The following is a 12,888-nucleotide window of genomic DNA, read 5'->3' as shown; positions in this document are numbered from 1 at the left end:
TGGTGTTTGCAGGCATCTGCTGGCCATAACAGGTACTGTAACTGAACCATTTCAAAACTACAGCTATTACATACTGTGAACCACAAGAATATACCTAAGAAACTAGACTGTTGGATTATACCAATTAACCATATTGCTCAATGCTCTGAAGATGAAGATCCTAACCTCACAAGTGCAGCACTTTATTTTTTATTCCCTAAGGAGTAAAGAGTAAAGAAAGATGGATTTGGCTGTTTGCAATTGGCATACACATATTACAATTGTGCTCAAGGAAGTCATTGTTTAGTCTCTTGATCACTTTCTCAGTCTTCATTTTCTTGGACCTCCTAAACTACTGGCATAATGACCACCCCACAATTTCAACTATTTAGTAAGGGTGTAATATTTACTGGGTCCTGGGTTGGAAAGAAAATTCAAAGAGTATTTATACATTCTAGGAGCCTCAGAATGAAAAAACAGCTAATGTAAGGAGAGAACAGTCTAAAACTGAGTACAAACCATGGGATGGGAATTCTCAATTCTCCTTAAAAGAAGTCAGAGGTCTTTTCATAGACATGGCGGCATCTGAGCCTGACTTTAGGAACCCTTAAGTTTAACCAAACAGATAAGTGGGTTGGGGGGCATCTAGACAGAAAGATTGAATAATGAAGGTGTAAAGTAGAGAAGCAAGAGGAGCCACAGTGTGGAGTCAAAAGGAATGAGGCTAAAAACAAACATCAAGGTCATATTATGGAAGGTCTTCAATATCAAAAGAGTTTGGACACTTCCTTAAGGGATTTCTTCTGCTCTTCCCTTCCATAGCATTATCCACAGCAACTCTCACTTTTGAGCATGTCCCAAGTATCCGAAACAACTGGTGAGGAGAAGTATGTACTAAACCATTCCACGTACAGAACAAGTGCCAAGTCACATCCCTCCCAGTAGTAAACTCCTGCCACACATAGCAGATAGGCAAGGGACAAGTGACGGCAACACAGCATTCTACTGGGAGGTTTATGTTCTGCTAGTTGAGGAGATATACTGTACCATCATGGCATTCCCTCTCAGTTATCTGACAGTTTCTTCTCCTCCACTGCCTCTGCTCCAATCTCCCATCCCTGACTTTATATACCCATCAAAATCCTATCCATTCTTTAACGCCGTCATAAAGACCAAGGCCACAAAGGCGTTCCTACGTCCTCCCATGCAGCCAAAATTGAAAACAATATTTGAACTATGATTTAAGAAGATGAATAGGCAACCTCATAAAAAAGGAGAGGGATAGCGAGAAACAAGTAATTATAAAATAACTTTTTCTTCTTATTTTTCATTTTTTTTTGTTTTATCTTCTCTTGCTAAGAAAGAAAATCTCTTACTATTTCAACTGCCAAATTTATGTGGAGAATTCTAAAATCTGTCCCTTTCTCCCTTCCTTATCCATTTCAGTCAACTCCACTCCCATATTTTGAGCCATCAATAGTGCATATGACTGCCCCATAAACACCTCAAACTTTAAGACTGAATTATCTCCTGAAAACATACCTTCTCCCTCTATGTCCATTAAAATATCACTCTTCTAGTCAATTAGTCTTCAATAGAATAGTCTTTGACTTGGGCTGATCTTTTGCACCCACATAACTTGGGACGCTCCCCATAGTTACAGTGTCAACTTGTTCCTGGCCACTCCCTGATTCTTTCTAGTCACATCAGCCTTCTTGAGGTTCTCTGAACATATTGTGGTTCTGCTCAATCCAGTGCCTCTGCATACTGTTTGTTCTGCAAGGAACAGCATAGCCATTTCGCATAGTTACTGGCTCTACATCTTTCATATTTTAGCATGAATATACACTCCTGAAGAAAGGCTTCTGACCAGCCTCTTCTCTCAGGATAACCACCCTCATCCTCACCCAGGGAGATAATGCTACTTTAAGCTAAAAGCAACCTGTACTTCTCCTCTCCAGCAATAACTAACTATAAGTTAATGGTGAATTTTATATTTACTGTGTAATCATTTGATTAATACATTCTCCCCAGATGAAGTGTGGGTCCTATGTCTATCTTCCTCATCACCTTTCATATAATTGGCATCGTCTAAACATTTTCTGAATGAATGAATTCTATGGCCAGTTGATCAAAATTATATACAAACTCTGACAGCTCATTTTTAGTATTTTTATAAATTCATTTGTTTAACATTTCCACTGACTTATATAGCCTACACTCTGATAAACTAATGCCTGATTTGCTGCACACTCTCCTGATTTCAGCTTATTTTCCCTTTCCTGCATATGCCTCAATGTCATATTTGGAGAAAACAAAGAAAGGATTCAGGGAGGAGGAGAAGATGGGTCTTGAAGTTTGCACAGAATTTTAATGGATAGCAATGGCTAGAGAGATTCAGAAGGAAGAGCAAAAACACGGAGGTGAAAATACAGAAAAAGACATGCTCAATGAGATTGCCAAAAAAGGTCATTGCAAAGAAATACACTATATGATTGGCTTAACAGAGGAAACTCAAGAAATACAGGAGGGTTACAATGGCAATACTCATAATGCCAGATCACCGAGTGCTCTAGGAATTGAGAGGAGGGGGAGCATGTCTCCCACTGTGAGGCAACCTCAGGCACAAGAAGAGGCAGAGCGCCTTGGGGACAGTGCAATGGCCTCCCTAGCTGTGAGTCTATAGTGAGCGAGATCAGACAGTCAAACGTTTAGAATGTCTAAAAACATTTACACCTTATCCCCTGGGTGATCCATTCTCAAATTTTAGTTTGCCTAAGAATTAGAGGACCATATAAAAATACATCTCTAGTGAGATAATTAACTATTTGTTGAATAAAATGTTACCATTAACCCATTGTTCAATAGAGAAAAATGAAGCAGTGTTGCAGGAAAAGAAGCAGGAACAAAAAAAAAGAGAGATTCTCCTTCCTCTAGCTAGACCCCTTTAAGAGATTAAAAAAAATTCTTTAAAAAAGTAACAACTCACCTACATGCTTATAATAATGATATTATATTTAACAGGTAAGTACTTATGGAAGAGGAACAGAAAAATAAATCAATTCCCCAGAAGTGATCAAAATGTACTTAACAAGCTAAATACTATGTCACTTTCACTTCAGGAAGTTGTAGTTTCTCTAATGACTCATTTATAACCTATTATAACACCCCAAGACAAATCTCGTAATTTTTAACATTGTAGACCTGGCTTACATTTTTCTTCTAACAATACATGATAAAGACAATACAGAAAAAAAAAAAAAACCTACTCTATGACAACAGGCTCAAAATGACTGCATTTTTCAGAGTATAAAATTTTCCTTAAGGAAAGAAATTTGAAAGCATCCCTTGAGCCTGGAACATAGATATCTAGTTCAAGTTTGCCATTTATCTACCATGTTCAGACAAGGAAATGACCACAGGGCAATGCTGCCCACAGCTGAGTGAGAATGGGGATGAGTTAGACTAGTTGACAGGTGAGAAGATATCAAGGCTACTTGGATGATGCCATTTTCAGTAATACAGTGAAAAAGTCCTTGCAGAGACATGACTGCGCAGCATTGAGGAAAGTGGAAGAAAACTAGGGAAACAGACAACTCTGCACATTTTCTCTGGAAAGCCCCACCACACGCTCCTCAGTGCATATTTAAACACTGAAAGACCCAACTACTTGGTGCATGTGACCACTAAAACTGCACACCCATCAGGGCCGGCCCAGTGGTGTAGTGGTTAAGTTCATGCGCTCTGCTTCAGCAACCCGGATTCGTGAGTTTGGATCCCAGGCACAGATCTACACACCACTCATCAAGCCACACTGTGGCGGCATCCCACATACAAAATAGAGGAAGACTGACAACAGACATTAGCTCAGGGCTAATCTTCCTGAGCAAAACAACAAAAAACAAAAAACTGCACACCCAGCTGAGACGGTAGCTGTGGGCACACCAGTGCCTTCTGTTCACTAGCTCTGAAATCCCCTCTTCCTAGTCCACTGATCCACCACCTTGCCGAAGGGTCACATCAGAAATTGTGTCTCCCTTCAGGAAACACCCATCCCAGTGGTTTTGTTTTTTGCCAAGATGAAACCAATCATGGTAGGGGATGAAATGCCACCGAAAACAACTATTGAATTAAAAAGAAAAAGTTGATGTTAAACTACATGATTTGTAATAATTCATTTCAATATGAACTTTTTATCTCAATTTCAAACCAAGAGTGGATCGTTTTTATTGCATCAATATCTAAAAATGTAATAGGCATTCATCTCACTGCAGTGAAGATGAGCTTTTCAACGACAAACAGAGTGAGATCAACTGGACACATACGCTAGAAATTCTCTCTCCCAAATGGGGATAAGGAGACCACCACCAACAGAGCCTCATGGCATGAAAGCCTGTCTCACTCCTGAATAGTCTTCCTCCCCCTTTCAATCCAACCAGAGAAGGGCACAGGTGCTGAAGAAAACTAGGGGTCAAAGTCCATCACACACAGAGACTACAATGAACCCACCCCAGGCAGAGAAACGGTCTCAACATTAAAATGGACAGGCAAACTCAAAACAGTAGTTAACGCAGAAAACTAGCTTTTAAAAAATATTCATCCCGCCAGCTTGCAAACCTCAAAGAGATATGTTTAAACCCATTTGATGCTTTGCTGGATCACTGCAAAGTGAAACCAAACAACACTCCTCTAAATCTTCTATTATTCTTGGTATTGTGTGCAGGCTGTGTTCTGTTGCAATGTGTCTGTCTTTCTGTCTAAAAACATATACACTCTTCTCCCCTGCAGCACTGAAGAATCAATATATGAAAGAGAGTCTAAATCTCTGTGCAAGCCACAAATATCACCAATAACAGGCAGTGGAAATCTCTAAATAATGAGAAAATAATGTTAGACTATAAGCTATAAAATAAGAGAATGTGGTTACAGGTTAAATGCATATTTTAAGAAAACGTATATAATTAAGACTAGAAGATTATCTGATTTTAATTAACTAAAAATATGGTCTATTTATTAGTTCTAACTTTTAATTAAGGAAATTATCAAACTCAGAGAAGTTGAAAGATTAGTACAATGAACACACATATATCCTCCACCTAGATTTGACAACTGTTAACACCTTCAGTTTTTGTTTTACCTAATTACGCATGTGTGCAAATACATATACTGGCAAATATAAATACAGTAGTCTCCCCTTATCTGCAGTTTCCCTTTCCTTGGTTTCAGTTACCTGGAGTCAACCACAGTCCAAAAATATTAAAGGAAAATTTCAGAAATAAACAATTCCTAAGTTTTAAATTGCACACGATTCTGAGTGGCGTGATGAAATCTCGTGCCGGCTGGCTGTGTCCCACCCGAGTCGTGAATCATCCCGTTGTCCAGCATATGCACACTGTATACGCTACCCACCTGTTAGTCACTGAGTAGCTGTCTCAGTTGTTAGATCGACTGTCATGGCATCTCAGTGCTTGTGTTCAAGAAACCTTTATTTTACTTAACAATCGCCCCAAAATCTACTTTATTATTAGTTATTGATAATCTCTTACTGTGCCTAATTTATAAATTAAACTTTATCATAGGTATGTATGTATAGGAAAAAACAGTATCTATAGGGTTTGGTAGTATCTTCAGTTTCAGGCATCCACTGGGGATCTTAGATCTATGCCCTGTGGATACGGAGGGCCTACTGTATATATAGAGAGAGAGAGACGTAACATTTGAAAAGTATTTGCAAATATAATGACACTTCACTTCTAAATATTTCAGCCTACATCTCCTAAGAATAAAGACATTCTCATATCTAATGAGAAAGACACAATCAAAACAGTATCATGGCATTAAGACTTAATCACCTAGAGAATATATTGTAACTACTTTCACAACAAGATTTTCAACGAGGTCTAACTCCAAACAACTTTCCCAGCTTCGTCTCCCACAAGTCTCCTTCACATACTCTTATTTCCCAATCAGAGAAACTACTCAATCCTACCATACGTGGTACAACTGATTTCCCATGCGAGCATCTCACTGTTCCCTCCGCTATCAGGTCCTGCTCTTGGCAAGTTCTCTATGTACAATCATTCCTCTTTCTTCAAGACGATGGCAAATAAAATCTCAGGCAAGAAGCCTTCCTTGTTTCTTTCACAACGCCTTCCAGAGCACAAACTAACTTCTCCTTGCTTTGCCACTTTCTAGTAGTTGTGTCATTTTGTCAACATTCCTGAGTGCTCTCTAGAATAAAGACACGTTGTTATTCAACTGTATATTACTCACAGCAATTCCTGCAGTTTGTAGAAGATACTCCATAAATAATTGTTAGATACGTAAGTTAAAAAAAATCCCAATTTTATGTGTCAAGTAAAAGTTACATTATGAAAAGAGTGTTTTATCCTGTGCAAATTCTTTTCATGTTGACAATCCAACCTCTATTCTCAAAAACCAAATTGCTTGCTTAGTTTCCTGAAGTACACTTAGTATGCACAAAGCAATCTTTGAAAACTGCAAATGTTCTTACCTTCTCATTATTGTAATAAGAAATGCTAAGGCCATCAAATTTCACCCATCTCTTCTGAAACATGCGTTTTCTGTAAAACACATGAAATTGTTATTTCACATTTAAGTACCATGAATTTGGATTTTAAATACATCTGTAATATAACTGTGTTAAGTAGATTCCCCTTTGCTGTTAAACAGTCTAGAAAAAGGCTATGACAATGTATAGTTTTGGCAATGGTACAAAGGAAAAAAATAAGTACAATGACACTTTCTGATCAGTTGACCTAGGTATTTAAGAAAATGGTATTGTTAACGATGTTGTCATCCACATTTGTAAAGTTGGGTGCAAAACAGTGTGATCAGAAACACTATCATTGCACCCACGTCCCTTAATGGAGATAATCCTTTAATGAAGATAATATAAACTTTGGTTCCTCATTAAGTTTATTATATTTATCTTATTTTACCTTAATTTTTGCTTTGGAGTATAAATAATATTTTGCTAAAATAACAAAGCTTTGCCAATTGGATTTACATAAATTATTTAATTTGGGTCAAATAAGCTGAAAAAGCCCTGTCTGAATATATAGAATCATTTGCATTCATCCAGAATTCATTGAAACATTAACATTTTTCAGAAAAGACTCATATGAAAGGCAAATGCAGTTTAAAATGGCTACTGACAGGAGAAACAAAGCAAAATAATGTAATCACATGTTTTCTATTTATGCTTAAAAGAGAAAAACACTTCTTCTGACTATGTAAGGGAAAAGTGAAGAATCATTTCTACTTCGGCTTCTGAGCATTTTGCTTTGTTCTGTTTCAGTCCCCCTCCCTGAAATCAGACAATCCCAGACATTTTGAACATCCTATTCTCTACAAGGCTCTTGGTTTGGACGGATACAGTCTGGATGCTTTTGGCCTTTAACACAAATAACATACGGAAACTACCTCCTTGTTTTAGAAAAAAAAAAGTCACCTCTAAACAAATAGATAAATAGCAAACCTGTCTACATTTTCCTTTTGCAAATTTCTAATATGTTTAAGATAAGGAATTGGTATAACTTTCTGTGGTTTTCAGAAGATTTAAAGACAGAAAAAGAACTTCAGGAAGTGTGGGGAACTTGTCTTCCGGACTGTTTCCTGCGTACCAAACATCTATGTTCAAGTGAAATATGGTGAGCCTTCCTCAGGGATCATTAGCCAATTTATTCTGCTTAAGATAAAATTAGAGCAAATCTGATCAAATGGAGAAAAATTTCGAAGTTCACCAATGCAGACAATATTTTCACATATAAGCATCAAATTAATGATGATGTAACAAGAACATGCAAAGCCCTTAACACCATTAACCACAGCTACTGCTCAGCTCTCTTTCCATCTTATTCCCTCATCTTTCTGCTTCTCTTTAACATCTCTTGGTCTGTAACATGCTTTCTTAACATTGCAACGTCTAATAGTGTTTCAGACATCTGGTTTTCACCTCTTTCACTGGTCCCAGGGTTCTTCAAATTGCCAGCATTAGAAGTTAAAAGGTAAAGAAATATTAAGCAAACACACAATAATTATACATTATACACAATTAATTATACATTGAACAAATCACTTTGCACTCACTTCATGCTGATGTCTGTCATACTGAAAGGCAAGTAAGAACACATCTTCCCACACAATCTCAACAGTAATTCTGTAATTCAAGATTTTTGGAGGGTACCACCCACTTTACATTATGAATGGTGGTAAGACAGAGCTCAGGAGGACATAGAATCTTCTATTTTAGAATAAAAATAATCAACATCTATGGTTAGATAGAGGCCTTAGGACCTTCCATTACTGTCAATTCCCTTTGCTAACTAACTACTCCTTATCTTTCAGTGTTCCACCCAAACCGCCTACATAGACATTCCTTCCCTGATGAGCCAACCCCAAGCAGAGCACAGTTACTCTCTCTGAGCACCCTCTCCTTATCCTCCTATCTCTTAATCTCCAATTACATATACTTGTTTACTTGCTTAAAGTCCATCTCCCACATCAGCCCTTATGCTTTCAAGGACAAAGTCCAAGAATGCTTCCTTCTCTTCTATACAACCAGCAACTAACACACAGACAAATATGGCACTCAGTAAGAACCTGTCAGGTGAATGAGTGACATGATTAAGCACATTCCCTTTAGCAACAAAGCAAAATGACACACAAATAAACCTCAAATGACCAGCACTCAAATAATCAGCATTTTTTAAAAGAAAAGTTAGCGGAAGGCAGGAAGACTGAAAACTCAGAATTAAATTCACAGTTTCAAAAGCTGCCAAAGTACAGAGTGAAAAAAGGTTTAGAACTTACATGTTTTTCCAACCTCTTGGACTCATTGCAGCCACTTGAACTAATTCCGCTGGAATTATGTAAAATTAATCTACTACACACAATTAGAGGATGCTAAAGGACTTTAAAAGTCTTCTCTGACATAAGTCATCTATTTCCTTTAAATTTCATTTAATGTTTGTTTAGTAAATGTTTAAAAACAAAAAGGCAAGGTATAAAATGTCACAGCTGCCTGCGTTCCTACTATCACATGACACAAATTAGATAGAAATAATGATGAATTATTACACAGAGAAAAGATTTTAAAGCCTTGGTCGATAAAGAACTTATTTGGCAGAATAATCTTGGTAAAAAAACAGCAAACACTTAACTAGTTGAATAACCGTGCAATAAAAACAGCAAACACTTAGCTAGTGCTTTGTTCTAGGCACTGTTGCAAGCCATGTACAAAGATTAATTCATTTAATCCTCCAAACAACCATATGAGACAACGAATATTATTATTCCCATTTTACAGATGAAGACACAGAGGCACTGGTAGGTTAAATGATTTGCCCAAGTCACACAACCAGTAAAGAGCATATCTCTGAATCAAATCCAGGCGGTCTTGTCTCAAAGTCTACGCACTTCAATACTACACAAGACAGATTCCAGCAGATTTTATAGCAAGGCATCCTAGACATCCCTTTAGGCAGTGATAACATTTGACCTCTACTCATTTTATACGGGAGTTCAACTTTGCGAAGTGCTTCAGAATTCCTTCAGGAAAAAGGTAATGCAGACAGGTTAGCCTAGGTTTTATCCTATTTCGTTTTTAGGGTTCTGAAGGGAAACACTTCTTTGAAGAAGCTTTTTTAGAATAATTTATAAGGCTTGTGCAGTGTTACTGAATGGATTTCTGTGAACTCTTCCCTTGAGCTCTGCTGGGGCAGGTGGTGTAAAGTTTCAACCGCTTTCATAAATACAGCCTCACCACCTGGTGTCAGTTTTTGTTGTCTCAAGATTGTGTATCCTAAAAATTCTTTTTTAACAACAGTCTATATACAAACAATTAAATCTCTACTTACAAAGTACTAACACAGAGGCACTCCTGTTTAATTTCATTCCTAAGTGCTAGCAGGGATTTTTTTCTAAAAAAGATTACATCATTTAGATTAAAAAAAAAAAAAATCCCAAAATCGAACAAGCATGCTAACCAATGATATTAATTTAAGGTGGCAGAGGCTGCCAAATTGCTGTCTTTAAATATCACACAACTGGAATGAACCTCAAAAGAACTAAGACAAATTTATGGCTTTTCTTAATCATGGTATTTAAGTCATCACAAACATACTTCTCAGTCATTCTAAACAAAATCTAAGGAAGAGATATCATCAACATGCTGTTCCAGATTCATCTGCCTTGTTTACATAACCCTAAAGAATTATATGCATATTTTATCTTATCCTCTGCTCTAACCCTAATTAGACTCAATATTGACTACAATTTGTAAAAGTATAGATTTTTATTTATCTAATTACTCATTTTTATTTATCTAATTATCTACTTTATCTAATTACTCTTTTAAGTGGGAGGTTTTTAAATGATACAATATTAATTATGAAGCATTCTGTAGCTATAGATCCAAAGAATTACTATAATATTTCTATGAAATACCAGCACTTTTCTACTTTAAAGTGCATTTTCTTACTTTTAAGCAAGTCAAAATGAGAGTTTCCAAGATTTTATGAACCAAAATGAGTTGGGCCCAAAAAACAAAAGTAAAACAAAATGTCTGAAATCCCAGCTTTCAGGTCTGCTATACATAACCGTTTAAATCAGAGAAAACAAATGTAATTTAATCTAAAATTCCAAGTGCTAAAAGGACTTTTGGGAGTCAATCATAAATCATGAATTTTAGTGTGTGATTACCAATTTCAACAATATTTACAAAGAGCCTAGTGCTTACGTGACATGAAAGATTCACACCTCAAGCCAGCCCTGATGGCCTAGAGGTTAAGGTTCAGCATGCTCGCTCTGCTTCAACAGCCCAGTTCAGCTCCTGGGTGGGGAACCACACGACTCTTCTGTCAGTAGCCTTGCGGTGGCAGGGGCTCACCAGAAGGACTTACAGCTAGGATATACAACCATGCACTGGGGCTTTGGGGAGAACAAAATAAAAGGAAGATTGGCAACAGATGTTAGCTCAGGGTGAATCTATCCCAGCAAAAAAAAGAAAAAGAAAAAAAGATTTACACTTCATTTTATGGAGTCATATTCTGTAAAAATAAATAAATAAACCAACATGAAATCAGCTTCTAGTTAAGATGATTGATTAAAAGCCTGCATTTATCTCTACTCCTTCCAAAACCTCAAAGGATTAAAAAACAAAAAATAAACAAATACCTACAAATCAACATTACCAGAGAAGTACACAATAGTAACAGTATTTAGAAACCGAGAAAGCAGAAGAAGGGATAGGGACTGACAGGAAAGCTTCAAAGTTCTAACTGCCAAGCCTACAAGAGACCAAACTGAGAGAAAACCCAGTTTTCCCAAAAAAATCTCAGAAAGTCTCAGAAGACAGAGATACCAAGTAATTCTAGAAGTGTTTATAAAGGAGAGGGGGGTGCAGAGAATAGGAGGATTTGTTGAAAGGCAACTGAAGAGATAAACTTGAACGCCTGCCACTCCATCCCAGAATTCCTCCCTCACTTCACACTGCTGGAAAACTGCCCCTCCTCTTCCTCAATGGAACAGTCAAGTTTTATTCACTGGAGAAGATCAAACAGGGTGTCTGAGGGAGACTCAGAGGTGGCTGAAGGTAGGGGACAGAATTAAAAACAGTAGAAGCAAATAAAAGTCTACATCATAAATATTTATAATCAAAGTCCACTTTCCCTACCAAGCTCCCAAAAAGCTGTTTACCAGTTTTATCACCCTCAAGAAGGAGATTTATTTAAAAGATACTGGCATGAGGAGTCTCCAAGGAAACATATCAGGAAAGGCCTAGCCATACTATAGTCTTACAAGAAACAGAAAGCAAGACCCATCAGAGGCTGTTCCAATCAGCTTTGTAGCATCTCACTCTAAAATGAACAGCCCAACATTGACAAAACATTTGAGGAAAACATCTCCAACGTAAAAGAGGAGGAAGGACCCTACCCCCCCAAAAAAATTTAAAGAAACAAACTCTACAAGAAAAGAAAGCTTCAAAAAACACAGAGAATACATTGTGTCCGTGGAACAATAACAGTATGCTATAAAAAGATCAAAGGTAAGAAAGTGCTTTCTGCATTAAAATAGGATAACAAAAAACAAAAGGGGGTTAGAAAATACAAACTAAAGTTTTCTTGGGAGGCTGTAGGATGATGAAATTGATACATGCGTGCATTTTGGATACATCACAGATTTATAGTTCTAAGGCAGAATTTTGGGATAAATGAATGACAAGTACATAAAAACCTAAGCAAACCAAAAACAAATAAGCAATTATTAATTCCAAAGGTAACTAAATGCTGCAAATGAAAGAAAAATTAATCATAATATGCTATATAGCTTAAATATGAACAGCATTTACTCAATCATAAGACTATAAGACTAAATACAGATATAACCTAAATATTTTATCTAAGTATATTAAAAGGACGATGAGACATGAACTGTGTCTATGCTAGCAGGGGGGCTCAGAGGAACTGTGGTGAAAATGAATAAACATTACATTCCATGGTAGTCAATAGTTAATTTCTAACACTGAAAAGTCAGAAAGAATCGGCATAAAAATAATTAAGACATACAAAGTAAATATCAAAAGAAACTACTAAAGGACTTGAAATTAGCCTCTTCTTGTGATAAGGGGGGGGGGAGTTGGGTTTTTTTCAATAAGCCGCAACAGAACTTTCTGACACTTTAAACTATGTGCTTTTATAGCCACCAAAAAACTTAATTTTGAAAGTTTAATGCAAACATATGATTTCTTTACCTTATAATTGCCACGATTAAGAACTGACTAGAACTCACTTTCAGTAAAATTATCAAATCACCTGAAATAAAATGATGCTCTTCTGAAGAGGAAAAAAACTGAGGTTTATTGAGCCCTGATTAAGTGTCAGGCCC

At 36.8% G+C, this 12,888-nt stretch overlaps 1 protein-coding gene across 12 annotated transcripts in view; it reads right to left on the bottom strand.

Moving 5' to 3' along the window:
* Positions 1-12,888, bottom strand: part of ARAP2 (ArfGAP with RhoGAP domain, ankyrin repeat and PH domain 2) — a 177,602-nt gene that overhangs the window by 130,578 nt on the left and 34,136 nt on the right. For all 12 annotated transcript variants that reach the window (XM_070612987.1, XM_070612992.1, XM_070612990.1 and 9 more), the window contains one exon: positions 6,494-6,563. In XM_070612987.1, the coding sequence (XP_070469088.1) occupies positions 6,494-6,563 (70 nt within the window). The remainder of the gene's footprint in view (positions 1-6,493; positions 6,564-12,888) is intronic.

This window comes from Equus przewalskii, chromosome 3 (genome assembly GCF_037783145.1).
Source record: "Equus przewalskii isolate Varuska chromosome 3, EquPr2, whole genome shotgun sequence".
NCBI classification, from domain to species: domain Eukaryota; kingdom Metazoa; phylum Chordata; class Mammalia; order Perissodactyla; family Equidae; genus Equus; species Equus przewalskii.
The sequence above is the reverse complement of the archived record's forward strand: the minus strand, read 5'-3'. Positions and strand labels throughout refer to the sequence as shown.